This window comes from Bidens hawaiensis, unplaced genomic scaffold, assembly GCF_021521415.1.
Source record: "Bidens hawaiensis isolate Kalapana, Puna unplaced genomic scaffold, B.hawaiensis_p1.1 tig00013397_1, whole genome shotgun sequence".
Taxonomy (NCBI): domain Eukaryota; kingdom Viridiplantae; phylum Streptophyta; class Magnoliopsida; order Asterales; family Asteraceae; genus Bidens; species Bidens hawaiensis.
The window spans coordinates 336,311-354,281 of record NW_027492135.1 but is presented as its reverse complement, the minus strand read 5'-3'; the positions used below and the strand labels follow the sequence as shown (position 1 = coordinate 354,281).

Sequence of the window (17,971 nt, the reverse complement as noted above, 5' to 3'; positions counted from 1 at the left end):
TATAGTTTCATATCACAAAGTTTCAAATTCTGATCATTAATCTCGTTGGATGCGTATCGGACGACTCGCTTAAATCATTAGTTCGTTTGTTGAATTTATTAATCACTTGCTTTCCATCTAAGTTGAGTTTTATCATTTCCCTATTTTACTCGATTTTTATAAACGTTTTGGAGACATATGCGTATATAATACTATATATACATATCTATATATACATACATATCAAAATAGCAAACGTGTAATTGTGTGTGATTAATCAAATCTACTTGTTATGTGCTTATGTGTTATTGTATTGATTCGTTTGACATATCCCCTTGGAGGGGGTTCTCATTCTCATTGACCATCGCCCGATTCGCTTGGCAACGGTCTTATTCTCATTATTTGCTCATAGTTGATTTATCGGCGCCCGATTCGCTTGGCAATGGTTTAGTCGACAACTTACTTGCTTATGGTTTGATTTCATTACCGCATTTATTACGTTTTGCTTATTTATCATATTAACATTATTTTGGTGTCAAAACTTGGTGGTAAACTCACTCTACATATTTGTTGACAAAAACTCCATTTTCTACGCATATGCAGGTTGCCTGAAGATTGAAGTTGGAAACGTAGGCAAGACCTTAGGATATAATCAAGATAATCGTTATATGAAATCATATTTGTGTGTTTGAATTGTTTTGTATATTTGGATAATGTGTGTAATATTTGTAAATAATTAATTAGATATTGTCATTTATATTTATGATAGTATCTACGAGCTGTGAGCAATCGGATCACGCCCCGACATTTCCGCCTTCGGTTGGGGTGTGACAATATATTTGTTTATACTCTAGGGTTAATTTTTTAGGATTTGTTATAGATTATATATGGTTTGATAATTTTGTTTATAGTCAAGGGGTGGATAATAGCATGATTGTGTATGCATTTTAGTTTGTGCTTGGGTATGATGAGTGCATTCATTTTCATTTTATTAAAAAGTGATAAAAATCATAGCCTACGTGATAATTCACTTGCATAGCATCCTTATTTTTTATTTTTTTTTTGGGTCGCCAAAATACTATAAAAAAAATTTATGCAAAAACGAGTTTATAAATAACTATTTATTCAAAATTAAAATTTTCAACGAATCCATAAGAGTATATCACATAAGAATGGTTTCTTTCATGATTTTCTGTCCAATAAATCCACATAAAAGAACATACGATTCTTTAATTATTTTTTTCTTGAGAGAACTTCGATTTTGATCCATGTGATTTTTAAAATTATCAGTTTTGGTCCAATAGTTTATTTTATGCTTTTATGATACAATAGTTTCAATTAACTATTAGATTTAGTCCAACCCATTAACGTCATCAATCAACCGTTAGTTACAACTTTGAGGGGTTTTTTTTTTGTATTTTTCACAAACTTTTACTCATAAGAATTTTTGTGTTATCTACTAAATAAAAGTTTTATACTTTTTGCTACTTTTTAGTACTATAATTTCTTATATTTATTTATATATAAATATCTTACACTTTTTATATCTAAAAAATATATTTTATTTTCAAAACTGATATTTTTAAGCAAGTGTATATATATTTTTTGAACGATCAACAAAATTAAATATATTAAACTAGCAAGAAGCTAAATATATTAAACTAGCAAGAAGCTAGATAGAAATACAGCTCCAAACCAAACCGACCAACCAAACAAAACAAGATTATAAGATAAACCGACGTCAATCTTCCCAAGTTAGATCTCCCTTTTTCCCTTATTTTTTATCCAGAGAAAGCCAAGCACCTTAATTTCTTCAACCAACTTAGATAGGTTCACCGGTACCCCATGATGGACAATGGCATTCCTCTTTTTCCACAAACACAACGTCGCAATAAGACATACCGCATAAAAAAACTTTAGTCTTTCCTTTTGAAAGCCTCAAGAACTTGTGGACATTTAACAAATCTTGAAAGCTAAGCAAGAAAAAAACGGGAATCTTACACCACTGAGCTAACACACTCCACATGGATTGAGCCAGACCACACGAGATGAAAATGTGTTCAACCGTCTCCTCTATTTCACCGCATATTTATTTGTTCATTTATATTTACTTGATTTTTTTTTTCTTTTTAAAGACAACTCACACTATACGATTCTTTATTTTAACATTAACTAGTTTAGGATCTTTAAAAAGTGCATTTATATTAAAAGATCTCTAATATACTCGTACTATTTTTTTTATTTAGAAAATCATTATAGAATAGCAACCAAGTTCATTTTTGTTTCAATTATTCAATTAAGTCACGCATATATATTTTTTATTTCAAATAGGTCACTTAATTTTTGATTTATCTTAATTAGGTCATGTAACTTTCCATTTTTTTTAAAACGAGAGGGCAACTGTTATATTATTGTAAGTGATATATTTACTAGATAAAAACATGTAGGTTTTAACGATGTTTTAGTTAGATGAACATATAATATGAAATTAGAAAAGATAGCATCTGAGCACTACTTGAGACTGAGTGACTAAATTAAGACAAATTGAAGTTAAGTGATTTAATTGTGACAAAATTTAATATTAAGTAACTTATTTTAAAAAAAATGAATGATTTAATTAAAACAAATTTGAAATTTGATTGTTATTTTATAAAGTTGCCTCCTTACACAAAAAACCAACCTATATGTATTTTTCAACGGCATAAAATAATCGCACTGCCATTTCAAGAAAAATTATATAGGGGTCTGGTCATTCGCGGAGCTACTTATTAAAACGGGGCTCGCCGTCCCCTGTGGAAAAAATTTTTAGTGTTAATATATTGTAAAATTTCCAATCGACCCCTGTAAAATTTTGATGCCGATCCCTGTGGAATTTTAAGACCTATCCTAATAAAAAATAAAATGAAAATTTTATGTATATAATTATATAATTATTATACAAACAACATTCCTATTAAATGTGAGCTTAATACCAATCTTTAACTTCAATAGTCTAATACCCAACTATGGAGGTAAGTTACCAAATCATCTCCATAACACAAGGCAAAGCAAATCATCCGCGGAGCGGAGGACCATCCGCATAAAAGATATAACCTCAGCGGAAGACTTACCTTACACTTAATAACTGAAAGAGTTAAAGCAGAATATATGTTATGCTTAAAAGTCATGACAATGCGTGGCAATGAAGGGAACGACCAATCACATGTTGAGACCCCCATAACGCCCACAAATGTACGATGAACCAATCATAGAAGGCCAGTAATGTACCTTCCAGCAACATATATCTCCATACGCCCAATTGTCCGTACAATTAGGAATCATTATCATGCTCAGCCATAAAATTGGAAGGTTCCATTGAGAGGGACAGCTGGCCCAATCCTTCTCATTTCCTTCAGCTATAAATACTCAAAGAGGATCAAAGGTAAAGGATCTGCAATCTCATTTCTCTAAGAAATTACTCTACCACTTACAATATTGATTCTCAAGCCGGAGGGTGGTTACGAGATGAACACCCCCACCCCCCTTCTCGTAACGAGGTCACTGTGTTCCACCGTCAAAACTCATAACAATACATTCACTCCACTCTTGGTTGAGATATTAAGCTAAACCCCTTCGAGATTAGTTTGGTTTTTCTTCATTGGCGCCATTCGTACCGGCTAGAACAACTATAAGCTACTCACAGTCATTATGAGCTTGGCTCAACCTTCTCCTTTCATCCCGCCATCATCCAACCGTGCAGGATCCACCACAGGTGAGTCTCAGAAAGGAAATGACAGGCGAAATGAAATGTTTCGTTGAAACAATGAACATTACATCGAGGTGGAACAACCACAACAAGATCTACCTTTCCGCTTTGCGGAAGCGAGGTCCTCTCATAAAAAAGGTTCAATGCTGACAGCTGACCTTGACGAAGACCTAGTACTCTAGCTCAAAAGAGAGCAAGAAAGGATAAGTACGGATTACGAGAGAAGATTGGAGAAGTATATGAGAAGACAACCGAGTCGGGTGATGCTGCGTACGTGAATTTATCCGCGGAACGAACGGGAGGACTCTTCTAGTGAAGACAATCCTCGACCTCGACATCGCGGTCCAGACACAGGCGTAGGCCAAACAACTCATGGAAACGAGGAACTCGGAAGTCAGAAAGTCCAGTCGAAGGGTCAAAGAAAAAGTCGTGCCAAAAGTTTAGAACAGTTCCATGGCCAAAGCCGAGCAACTCACCAGAAGGACACTCCCGCTAAAGATCGAAACTCCCGCGAAAAAAGCGTAAGTGATCAAAGCAGGAGTGGCACGCACAGTCCTGAACCAAGGGGTCAAAGGCGAACGAAAAAACAAGTGCATTACTATCTCAACGTGGAGGTGGTTTTCACCAAGCCATACAGACCAAAATCCTTTGCAGAAAAGTTCAAGTTTGTGCAAAGAATTGCAGAAGCCACGTTAACGTGGAACTCAAAGTTACCTTCTTCCGTAGGGAAATATGAGGGAATGATAGGTAACACCCCGGCTTAAGGGGAAACGCCCGAGTGTGACGTATAGATTGCTCAAACACACGTGGCACTATTAAGTGACCATAATAACATTAATTCATTTAATAAGCCAAGTAACACAAGTTCGAAAGTAACAATACAAGTTCAAACCAAAACATAACCATAACAATAGTTCTTTTATTGAAATACCCTAAGTAATCTAAGTGTCTTCAATACTTCAACCTCTAATCACGGTACCTGTAACATATGTATAAAATATGGTCAGCTATAAATATAACTGGTGAGTTTCCACAGTTTAAATACGTACATAAAAACGATACAATTCATAGACATGTGATAAACGAGCAAGTAAGTCCTTTCCAGTTGGTACAACCAACGTACTTGGATAATCGCGCAAGTAAGGTCCTTTCCAATTGGTAACAACCAACGTACTTGGATAATGAGGCCCTTTTCCACTCGATACAAATGGACCGGAGTGCAAAGGGGGGCGTATGATCATACTTAATGAGGCTTCCCAATCGTGCAATTCGTGCAAGTAATACAAGTAACACACAAGTCCATATACGAATTGTAGTTTTGTAATAGAAGAAATAATACTTGAATTTTTATAAGGATACATATGCTACCCCAAAACATTAAAACATTAAAAAGGGGTGGTGAAAAACTCACCTTAGTAGTTGTAGTGAAAAAGGAATAAGAATAACTTGAAGGCGTCAAAGGAAACCAAAGCGGTCAATCCGTACGAACTATAAATAAGAATAAACACGACTTTTAACGGCTATTCTAACGGGATTCTAAAGTTGATTAATTGCACGAATAATTTTTAGAATTTAGTTATTATTTTATAATTTTATTACGAATCTTATGGCTCTTAGATTATTATATTATTATTTATGTTTTAACGACGACTTGGTTATTAGTACAATTTAAGCACTTTAATGGCGAGAAAACAAAGTTTATATGTTCGAAAAGCTTGAACTATTGTTTACAAGTCGAAAATATAATTGTTGCTTTAACAAAACGATTTTTAGAGAATTAAAGTTTACTTTGCGATTATTACACGATTTTTAATAACGACTTATGAAAACGAGAAACTTGATTTTTATATGTAAAATGGTGAGATATATTTTATAGTTAATTTACATAATTTTTATTTAATTTAAAAAGGTTTTTTATAAATTTATTATGTTTTTTAAATGATTAAAATCGTTAATTGATTAAACTGAATTAATTAATAATAATAAAAAGAAAAAGCATATGTCTGCTTGGTGATACGGGTTTATAGTGTTAACCAACTGGTCTGGGTCTTCTATTCGTCAAGGTTATGGTTTCCATTCTTTAAATATAGTAACAGTTTAAATGATTTTGATAATAATGTTAATATTAGTTATTGGACCAAAACAAAAACGCATGACCCGGGTTTCGAACCTGGGTCTCATGGTTATGATGTACGGGTTTAACCAGTTGGACTACAAGATCAATTCATCTTGGGTATAAGAATATATATATATATATATATGTAGTATTTCAGATTCACCTTCTTCATCATAAGAACATGAACCCTAATATTTTAATTGAGGAATCTGTTTCATGTTCGTTTCAATTAGTTTAGGGGTTTTGTTTATTGGTGTAACGACATTAAAAAGCATATATCAATTACCTTTAGATGTTAAGATTTGGCCGAAACCCAGTTGCCGGAAAAGAATTTTATAAGAATTCCCAATTACAGATTACTCAGTGTATTAGAGGGGGATTGAGAGGAATGAGCGAGTTGTAATGAAGCTTGGGCATCTATTTATACTACGGGGTGGAGCGTATACGCGATATTTGCATTAATGGTGAATCCGTGATTTCCGGCGACGATTACGGGGTGTTTTACGGCAAGGAATCACAATTAATTAGTCGGTTAATGCTTTAGGTCAACGGAGAAACACGTTTATATAAATATTTGGTTAAAATAATAACTTTGGGTGGTGTTTGGGTCGCCTCCGGCACCGCTTCCGGCGGCCGGAGGTTGGCCGGAAAAACGGGTTGTGGGGGGGGGGGGGGGGAGGGGGAAGGCGGGTAGGGTTTTATGATTTAAATAAAAGTTTCAGTTTCAGCCCCTTATGTTTATCAAACTTATTAAATGTAATTTAAATTCTTTCAAGTTAAACTAAGTTTTCAAGTTTTACACTTTTGACCCTAAACTTAATAATCGAATTAAATGGTTTTCGGTTTTGGATTATTTACGGGTTTTAACTCGCTTAACGTTTAAGGCTCGAGGTTTCATAAATAAATTGAACATAGTAATAGATGAACGAACGTTGAACGTAAATGTCGGAAATACTTTATTAATGATAAATAATAATGAATATACATCAAAACAACCCAACGGGTCGGGCTTACAAATACGAATATGACTCGGAAATTGACGAATGTCACATGATAGACCCAAGTGACCACTTACAAAGCTTCATAGCAGCAAGCGGGGTTGTAGGCTGGACCCTCCAAGTTTGGTGCCACATGCTCGCACTAACCCTTCATGGGGCGGATAGAGAATTGTTCGAAAGGCTTCTAGAGGGCCGAATTACAGGTTTCGAAGATCTGTTAGCAAATTTTTCACAACACTTTAGACAGCATCGGAGACATAAGCGTGATCTCGTAGATATACTCACAATAGTCCGCAGAGACAATAAGTCAATTGAAGACTTCATCACGCGATACAACAAGGAAGGTATTATGACAAGAGGTCAGAAGCGAGCACGCTTCCGCCAAAGGGTTAGAAGCGATGACCTTATCCGTTGCTTGTCTGGCTGTGATGGCATGCCCCAGTAATGGATGCCATAATGAAAGCATCCTGTGTGTACGCAGCAATTGAAAAATCTTTGGGCAGGAGAGGTTACTCACGAAGTGTCACAAAAAGTGAGCCTAGATGATATAAAGGGAACAAAAAAGATAAGGAGTCGATATGGTCCAGAATCCAACCACCTGCGGAAGTTTCTGCACTTACAACGGCAAAACCGTTGGTACGAGAGAACAAAGTGATCGCAACCGCATATACAAACAGAAAGAATGGACACCATTATTGAAAACTCTGTCGCAAATTCTAGCAACATAAAATATAGACTTCAAGAAGCCGAAGCCAATTTCCAATAGGAAAACTTAGATAACTTCAAGTGTTGCTAGTTCCATGAGGACGTTGGCCATACAACTGATGATTGCACCATACTAAACAACAAATCGAAGAGGCAGTGAAGTCAGGAAAGCTTGATCACTTGGTGTTAGCTGCTAGGAAACACGTGAGGAATCAAGGAACAGGCAGAGACGATGGTCCGCCAAAAAAACAGACAAAAATCTAAACTCTCACCATGATCCAAGGCGAGGAGCGTCAAAACGCTAAAAGGTTGATACCGGGTAGTGAAGCCTAGAAGGAAGAACCAGTCATATTCCCAAGGATCAAAGGCGGACCATGTCTGAAACAACCCTTAATTAACCGTGTTAATCTGTCATTACCGGAGCAAATACGTCTTTATTGATCAAGGAAGCACCTCAGACATAATGTACCAACAATGCTTTGACCGTTAGACATGGAAGATAAAGCAATGTTAGAGCCCGTCAACGCACCAATTTTAGGGTTCTTAAACGAGATCACTCACACATTTGGACAACTCAAGTTTCCAATAACACTGTAACACCGGGCAACGGAAAACGTTATTAGATAGAGGATGTAGAGTTCCTCGTGCTACCGGTGACGTCAAAGCATGATATAATCTTGGGAAGAGAAGCGATAGGTGACTTCAACGCAAACCCGTCCACCACACATGGCATAATGGGTGTCCCAACGGCAACAGGTATTGCGTTAATTCGGCTAAATAAATATTTTTTAGTCGCGGAAGGGTCGAAACCACCGAAAGTGCCGCAACTCATCGATACTGCCAAACCGGAGAAGTGGACCTTGAATGCAAAGTTCCCAAATCAGATGGTTAACTCAGCATTACGCCAGTCGTTGACATGTGTTTGCGTGGCAGTCTGCTAACATGGTGGGAGTTCCACGGCGCATAGCAAAACACACTTTGAAAGTTAACCCAGCATTTACGCTGGTCGTTCAAAAAATGACGGAAGATGGGTCCAGAACAGATGAAAGCAATGAATGATCAAGTCCAAGAACTGTTGAAAGCATGGATCATCCACGAAATTCGATACCAGGCATGGGTAGCTAACCCAGTTATGATCCCAAAAAGCAAGGGAGTATGGCGAATGTGTATTGATTACAAAGATCTAAGCAAAGCCTGCCCCATGGATTGCTACCCATTACCGGAAATAGACTTGAAGGCAGATGCGTTAGCACCATATCACTTCAAATCCTTCCTAGATACGTATAAAGGCTACCATCATATTCGCATGGCAGAAAAAGATCCAGATAAAATGTTGGGTCGGAAAATTGACAAGGAAGATTGGAATCTTAACCTCCTCAGAAAATGGCTAAATTTGGAACTCGAGCAAGCTTGGACCTTCGAGCACGACATTTACTACCTCGAGCATGATATCTTACTCTTGTAAGATTATCTTCTGGAATTCTTCTAAGTGTTGAAAGCTTCAAGCAAGCTACACTTTGTCGAGCAAGGACGTTCTTCATCAAGCACAGTTTGCTATTCGGGCAAACACTTGATCTATCCATCTTAAAGGATGCGGAAGAACCCAGTGATCATAAACAGCAAAGGCATGGACGCAACACTCACCTGCTTTCGGCGGAAAGATTACAGTCAAAGGAGGACCACGATCACTACGACCTGACAAACAATAATGTTTGGTGGGAATGAAGCCTAGTCCGAGATCACCGCCAAACACGACGAGTGTATCCACCGTGTAGGCAATAATTTTGGTCTAGGCAACATACTAATCAAACAATCCATTGTAAAATGGAAAGTGTGATCGAAAAAGAAAGAAAAAAGAGGAGAAAAAGTAGATACGGAAAAGAGAGTGTTGAACAACAAAAGGCGATGTCTATTTATACTCCCAAAATTAAATGCAATAAGCAACCGCTGGGTACAACACATAGAAAGCACCAATAAGAAGATGGCATGCGGCGCGGAAGTAGGGAAAGTTATTGTGCCGCTATGTAGAAGCTTGTGTAAATGCACTTGGAGTAATTACAAAGCAGTGCCATATGTGCGATGACATCACCGCAGATAGTGCTAGGCAAACAATTAAAAGCTACCTTCCTAAATAACCTCATAAACAACCGTCACAGCTAACCGTCGAAAGATAACCACAAAGTCTTACAAATATAAGTCCAATATTCCACCTGCAGACGCAAATTGTGGAAGAAACAATGAACTGGGGGACTTGTGGAGGTAGGGTACCAAATAACCCACATGATAATATAAGGAAAGGGAAAGCCCTCCGCAGAACCCACATGATAATATAAGGAAAGGGCAAGCCCTCCGCAGAAGCGAAAGACCTCTCGCGGAGAAGATATTCTTAATCCTTAATCCTCTGCGGAAGACCTCCGTGAAAGAAATACTTAATCGCTAACAACTCAAATAGTTCATCGGAAGATATGTTGTACTAAAAGGCAAGACAACACAAGACAGGGAAAGGAAAGAACAATCACAAGTCGAGATCCTTATAATGACCACGACTACACGATGGACCAATCATAAAAGGCCAACGTTGTACCTGCCTGCATGAATGATCTACGATGCCAGCTGCCTGACCAATCAGAGATCATTATCATGCTCAGCCACAAGATTAGAAGGTTCCACTTAATGGGACAGCTGACCCAATCCTTCTCCTTCCCTTAGGATATAAAAACGAGAAGAGAACCAAAGGTAAAGGGATCTACAACCTTATTCTCTCTCAATTTACTCATCACTTACCATACTGATTCTCTAGCCGGAGGGTGGTTACAAGAAGATCCCCTATTCCCCTTCTCGTAACGAGCTCATGGTGTTTGGTTTTCCAGGTGAAGGTTGCCGAAACTGATAACAACTTGTATATTATCACACTCAAATGGAATTCTAAGCTAAGCCCACCAGGAGTTAATTAGTTTGGTAATCATCCGTTCCTTGTTGTGATATTAAACTAAGCATGCCCAGGATTAGATTCGCGTTTTTCACATAGCTTATAGGATAGGAAATATAAATAATATCACTAAATAAATATCCCAAAACAAAATTTCATACTAGGCATGTGAGTTGGTATATGAATAACATACAACGAGGCACAAGTAGCCAAAACCACAATAACACAAAAGTACTAAAAATAATAGCAATATATTACTGATAACACGAAATGATAAACTCATAAAAGACAACTATCATAATAATTAACGCACCTCTGACCTTACTCGGGCGGATTCACTCTTAACCTAGGGGGAGCGCTGGCCCCCACTGAGTTTTCTTTCAAAAGAGTAAAATGTAACCAAAATCGTATTAGGCCCCCACTGTTTTTTTCTAGCATGCATACATGTAACTAAAACCAACAATCGTTCTTTATCAGGATTTAGGACTGAACATCGATTGCCAGGTACAGTTTCACATGTTTATATCCAAAAGCAAAGTTTAGTTCTTAAGATCCAGATCATGTGTTTTGGATGGATGTTGGTTTACAAAAAGTATCACCGCATCAATACATCATTGACATGTAAGCAAAGAGGCTTTAACTAACCAACCCAAAACACAAGTGTATGGTTAAGATTGGTTAACTAAGTTATAATCACTTTACAACCATTGGTTATATATGAATGGGCCAATCACAATGTGACAAATTTGAAAGAGGAAGGTGGTGGTGGTGGTGGTGGTGGTGGTGGTGGGGGTGGTTGGGGGGGGTCGCCAATACATTGGAGAGCAATGGGGGTTGCGCCCGGGTAAACATGGTGGTTGGGTGGTGTTTGACTGTTTGGCACCCCGAATGGTGACATTGCTGGTGGGTGGTGTCCTTGGGGTGTCCACAACAATTTAATCTAATGTAAAATACACCGCTTAATCTAGTGTTCATTTTTCTCGGAAACATCTTTTCATGATTGTTGAATTACGAGGACAGTCTTCAATACATTTTAATTGGCTTTTATAGGAATTAAATTGTGATACCGGTGGTTTTTATAGATTGGTTTTGGATTAGTTCTTGGCTGTACAGTTGTACTCAAGGCTTGTCGAGTTATGACTAGTTTTTTTACCCGACCCGTTTGACCTAGCCCATTTTAACTTGGCTCATTTTGCCCCCACTAATGTAAAATCCTGGATCCGCTCTGCACTGACCTTACTTGTTAAATGGTCAAACGACGAGTTTAACTGTCTAATATGACTAACACACAATCAACGATAACCATCACCATGGCTATCAATTCACCAAGTGTTTATGCACTAACTATTACCAATAGTTGACTTAGTTAAAATGTATAAGCTGGCCAACATATAATCAATCTTTATGTGTTTCATCAAGTTATGTTGCAAGGATACAAACTTGTTATTATCTTATTACATAACTCTATTAGAGAAGTATGAAGTGCATACCGAATTCAAGCATAAGATCAAATCTAATCCTTACCCAGAAGACCGTTTTGGGCATAATTCTCTACCGAGTCAACAAGTGTTTCTTCCAAGTGGTCTGTAACTCCAACCTAACTGTTGTAGTTTCTGAGATGTAACCGTAGACTTATCTTTCGACTCAGTAAATCTACCAGCAGGTTTAAGTAAAATGAAGTTAGTATGGCCGGAAGGAAACACGTCACAAGATCAGAAAGTTTCAAGCTGAACATAAATTGAATAATAGTTAAGTTTCTATGATTCGTGCTTCCGGTATTAACATTCAAGGGTCCATAACTTTATAAAAAGAAAAATTGTATCTTAAAAGTTGACATCGCAAAGATAATAAATATATAAACCCTTTTATCTTGTAAAATGAAAATATAAACCCTAATATTTTGATTTGAAAGGTTAATACCAAAGAAAATCACAATGCGCCCGACAACCTAACTTTGTTACATTAAAAATACATGAAATGTCACTATACAAAACGCTGCATATTAACGACTCTAAACTAGTCTAAAACACACGTATATTTGAATGTTGTTTAAAATAAGGACTTGTTAACTCTTAAAGTAATAACATGCTATAAGTTTTATGCAAATTGTGTGTGTCTGGGTAAGAAACTCACTTCTTTGAATACTTGTAGTCAGGATAATGCTTCTAAAAAATTTCTACTAAATCCTTTGAACTTATCTGATGGGATGTGCATATGTATCTTCCGTTGGCCTGGGGTTTTTCATATACTAAAATCAGCGCTTCTGCTAAATCACGCACATCCACAATAAACCGCAACCTGTTCTCTAGTTCTTCATATCCTTCTGAACATATGTATATGCTATGGCTAAAAAGAGGGTTAATTCTACAAAAATACATTAAATGAAACTTTGTTAAGTTTTTTACACAAAATGTAATTTACGAGTTCGATAGAATGTTCTTGAAAAAGTAAATTGTATAAATTTGTGAAATATATAAAAGGTACAAACCTTTAAGAAGCTTCATAATAGCCAAGTTACTAGCATTTACTGTCTTCTGAAGCATAGGCCCAACAACAAGAGTTGGACACACAGACAAAAAATCAATACCGTTTCTTTTTGAGAATTCCCACCCCTCACTTTCTGCTTTTGTTTTAGAAAGACAATACCAATCCTGCATAACACAATGCCAATAGTTAAATAAGAGTTATACTAGGAATGTCTAAAACTACCCTCATGTGCAAGGCGCATGCAATATTTCAAAAAAAATTTTATTAATGTTAGAACCCATAAATGCTACAAAAGTGAATCTACATATTCTAAACTTGTTACTTCTCAAAGTTGGGCCCCAAACCTGTTACTTTTGGCAAACCACAAGGACCTTGCGTAAGGGTTAAAATGATTTTTTGTTGCAAATGAACCATTATTATTGTGAGATTGGGCATAAAGAAGAACAATGGTTTAACGTATCAAAAGAGTATAAACAAAGGAAAATTTCAATGGGTCAAAAGGGTATAAACAAAATAAAATTTCAGCGGGGTCAAATTGGTTATCAACAGGACTAAAAGTCCCCAAACTTGTATTTTTAATGCATAAAACGTTGCAAAGCACTATACTCAAAAAATAGTTTATTACCGAAATATGTATTAGTTTTTATAATCAATTAATCATACCTAAAAAGTAACATTTTTGGACAAAGAAAATCTTCTAGTCTCTTTAACCAACCCATACAAATGTTTTTATCTACTTTCGACCCATTACCCTACGGAAATATGTCTATGTCTAAGTTCAATTCGTATAATCAAAATATTGTGTTAAATGTTGTAGTTCTAATATTTTGTGTTTACTTTGTTATTGACGGCCGGTTAATGGGCTTGGGGCTGTTCTTGACGTCTAGTAGCTGATCCAATGGACTTATAGCTGCTGATTGGCTTGGAAAGAGTTGGGCCTAAAAAGTTAGTCTACGCTTATTTGGCTTGGCCTTCACATATGGAGTTAAAAAAGGCGAGGACTGAATTAAGCAATATATCTTCTCTCACTGCACACATCTTTTAAAGCTAGTTTATGCCATGCGAGCTCATCTCTTTGATCTTACCGAACTCGTATTCTTCTATGCTAATCATTGTTGTCATCATGATGATAGCTATGTAGGTTCTGTTTCATTCAGTTTATTTCATGTAATTGTTGATTCAAGAGTTTTGGAATTAAGAGAACGCCTAAGGGCGAGCCGTTTCACAGAATGGAATGGAATTGGAATTGGAATTTGCATAGGATTTGGAATTGGAAGGAATTGGATTTGGAATCTGAACATTCCAATAGGAATTGGAATTTGAAGGAATTGAAATCCAATTCCATTCTTGGTGTGTTCGTTTGACAAATGAATTGGAATCGAGTTTTCTTTTTCTTTCTTTTTTTTTAATTAACGAGGATAACGACGGAAACATTTTAGTTTTTTTAGATTTTTTGTTTTTTATTTATATGTTGTGTTATGATTTTTTTTTAATTTTTTTAGGAGTTTTCTATTAAGATCAAAAACCCCTCAAAAAAATATTCAAAAATAATAATAAAAAAATTCATAACTCAAAATATAAATCGAAAACAAAAAAAGTAAAAAAACCAAAATATTTTATTCGTTGTTCTCGTTAAAAAAAAAAAAAAAAAAAAAAAGCTCGACAAAATATTCCAACGATTTCACTTGAAATCCTCCACATATTGAAAGGATTTAGAAACCCTTTATTTAAAGGAATTGGATTCAAATTCCAATTCCTTGACAACCGAACACATCAAAAGGAAATTAAGATTCCAATTCCAACGAAACGAACACGCCATGTCATTGGGATTTTAATTCCAATGCCTTTAAATTCCCATGAATTCTGTGAAACGAACGCGTCCTAAGTATATAAGAATGAGCAATGTGACAAAGAGTGGAATGTAAATGCTGAAAATACCATTCAATGTGGCTCTTTTTGTCCAAAATCTTGCATTCTTGCAAAGTTTAGTAATGTTGGAAGCTAAAATATTATGTGGCTTACATTATTTGATCTACAGAATTCTTGGTCAGACCAGAAAGTCTCATCCATTGGTTGATCCTGGGGTCTTTCAGGTATGAAGGCAATAGCAGCTGCAGAGGACACATAGAGAACTTTCTTCTCATTTACTTCACAGCATGCTTTAAGCACATTAAGTGTACCCTCAACAGCTGGCTTAATCAGCTCTACCTGCACTCAGAGTAATTAACTAATTATAAAGATTTTGAATATGACGAGTCAGTCCAAAAGATTTTGAATATGACGAGTCAGCCCAAAAAGGTTAGAGGTCATTGTTGGGTTTATGGAGGCTTAATTGGGCCTGAGTTAGAAAACATGTTTAGTGGCAGATTAACTAAATGAAGCCTAATGGTAAAACTGACTCGTTTTATTTAATTATAACCCATTATTAGTTTTCTTGGGTATTAAGTTGTAAACCATAGTATGTTCTCTATATATTTATTGTACTTGTAATGTCCTCATCATGAGTGATGCAGAAAGCAATAATAAAAAGTATCCTGGTTGCAGCCCATGGGCGTAGCCAACCGAACCACATAAATCTCGCGTGTTCATCTTCATTTATTATTGCTCTTGCAGATTATTTATGTGTGTTATGCAATATCCAAATCCCAAACAGTCATAACTCATATGTGAGCCAAACTTGCCTCAGGGCTGGATACAGAACTAGGTGGAACAGGACTCGCGGTATGAAACACACCATCACAACCAACAATGGCTGCACGAAGGGACTCGTAGTCTAGAAGGTCAGCTTTGAAAAGCTTCAGGTTTTCAGATGCTTTCTCTAGGTTCTTCAAATGAGCGTATTTCTCATCCTCTGAAAAAAAATCGTGATTTAATAATTACAAACAAACAACCGTACTCTGTAAAAAATCCTACCAAAATGTAAAGTATATCTTACATGGAAAGCATTTATACAAAGTATATGAATATAGAGAGAAATAATGAAAAGAGAACATAAAAGCTCATTCATATTGATGTATAATATAGTATATATTTAACACACGATACCCTTATTTATAGGCCATATTATGAATACAAGTATAATGATAAAATGAATGTCCACCAGGGCTAGCTCTTGAGGTATGCGATAGTGTGAGCTGCACCCCTGACCGAGGCACGCTATCTTCGGGGCCAAAAAAATTTATATATTCTTTTAATGTATATATTTAAAAAATAATAATAATATATTAATATATTGTATTTTGATCATCTTAAAAATTATCGGGGCCAAAGATTTTTTTTTATTTATAATCCATTTAGTAAAATTTAGGTTATTGCGCCCAACCAAAATCCATTTGACAAAAAATGCTAGAAGAGCTTCACGAATAATCGGTTAGCCGTTAGCTATTACTATATTTAGATTTATTTCTATATTTTTGCTATATTTTTTGTTATAAAGCTAATGACGTTTAAAAAAATTAGCTTATGCATTTCGTTACTTGTTAAGGTCTACGAGGTTTTTTATTTCGGTTCGGTCGACGTATATAAATTTTCAGATACGGACCTTAAAGTTGTTGGAAGTAATTTCGGACTCCAAGTCACAAGTCGGTGAACTTGAGGGACCAATGTTGACAAGCTGGTCATATGTAATTATAATTGGTAATGTCTTGGCTAACAAGTTAGGTTAGTCTATATAAACCAAGATAGGTAGACATTATAGATTGTGATGTGTGAGATGTAACCGAGTTAGGGTTCATCATAGGGACACATGAGATGTAACCGAGTTAGGGTTCATCCGGATGCAACCAAGTTAGGGTTCATCAAGAGTCAAACCGAGTTAGGGTTTGAGAGTTTGTAATCACTTTTTTGAGTGAGATTTTCTGATTAGTATAAACGAGAGTTATTTGTTTACTTGGTGTTTGATTATCGATCCGGGACTAGAAAAGTCCCCCCCCCCCTCCCCTCCCCTTTTACACAAGCAAAAAAGCTAAATTGAAGCATTTTTCTTAAAACATAAATTTGAGAGCATAACTAAGCATGTCACAGGAGGAAGTAAACCGAAAACGTAAACAATTTATGCAATCAATGAATATATAACGAGTAAGAAATTATGACTTACGAGGGTTTCTTACGGTGCCATGAACGATGTAGTTGTTAGAAAGTAGAAGCTTGACTAACCATGATCCTATAAAACCTCCTGCACCTGTTACACACACTATTCTTCCCTTAGCTGCCGCCATGAGAACCTCTTTCCACAGTTTTCTTAATGCAGCAGGTGTAGACTATCTGGTTGCCTCATGTGTTCTTCGACTTATAATTGCCGCATGGACATTTATTATATTTTTTTGGGTTACACGTGGTGGCACGACAACTTTGACTTTTAAGTAGCATGGCATGACAAGTTAATATGACTATTATTTTCTAGACAGAATTACAAATTTTGTCCTTTAAAAAAGCCAAATTACGGTTCGTGTTCTTTTTTTAGTTTTCTTGCAGGCGGTGTACTTTAAACTTTTTTTTCCTACAAGTTTTGTCCTTTACGCTAACTGGGTTAGAAAACTCAGTTAAATACCCTCACGTGAGGCGCATGTGAGGGTATATTGGTCTTTTCAACGAGGTGGTTCAGATATATTATTGTAAAAAATAAATAATATATATTAAAGATATACTCTCTCTCTCTCTTCTAGTCTTCTCTCTCTCTACTCCTCTCCCTGTCTCCACAGTCCACACCAACACCACCATGATTTTCTGGACAAAGGCTGCTGCATCTTGGGCCATGACTCAGATCCACCACCACCATAATTTTCCGGCGATCCCTGAGCAGATCTGAAACCACAGTGATGTTAGGTGTAACCCTAGATCCAACAGGGTATCCGAGCTTGTTCTTAATGGGTTCGAGTTATCCGGTAATTGGGGGTGTGGATTTCGTGGGTTTACGGCGGCGGGTTTAAGGTGGATTTACGGCGGCGGATCTGCTCATGGATATCCAACAGGGTATCTTGTGGGTTTACGGCGGCGGCGGAGGTGGTGGTGAG

General features: G+C 36.5%; 1 protein-coding gene across 1 annotated transcript; it reads right to left on the bottom strand.

Moving 5' to 3' along the window:
• Window positions 1-11,971: 11,971 nt before the first annotated feature.
• Window positions 11,972-17,195, bottom strand: LOC143543978 (cinnamoyl-CoA reductase 1-like). Its single transcript, XM_077036170.1, has 6 exons — window positions 17,056-17,195; window positions 15,637-15,810; window positions 14,982-15,163; window positions 12,961-13,123; window positions 12,606-12,795; window positions 11,972-12,125 (listed from the first exon to the last, which is right to left on the bottom strand). Exons 1-5 carry the CDS (start codon window positions 17,174-17,176, stop codon window positions 12,638-12,640), a joined length of 798 nt encoding a protein of 265 aa, XP_076892285.1. The 5' UTR covers window positions 17,177-17,195; the 3' UTR covers window positions 11,972-12,125; window positions 12,606-12,637.
• Window positions 17,196-17,971: the final 776 nt, after the last annotated feature.

What these genes read in the sequence shown, in the direction of transcription:
- LOC143543978 (XM_077036170.1), bottom strand. Translation starts at nt 17,176, where the DNA reads ATGGCGGCAGCTAAGGGAAGAATAGTGTGTGTAACAGGTGCAGGAGGT. An exon ending in TGTATCCAGCCCTGAGGCAA is followed by an intron (nt 15,164 to 15,636) that starts GTTTGGCTCACA and finishes GAGTGCAGGTAG; the next exon opens with AGCTGATTAAGCCAGCTGTT. An exon ending in TATTATGAAGCTTCTTAAAG is followed by an intron (nt 12,796 to 12,960) that starts GTTTGTACCTTT and finishes ACATATGTTCAG; the next exon opens with AAGGATATGAAGAACTAGAG.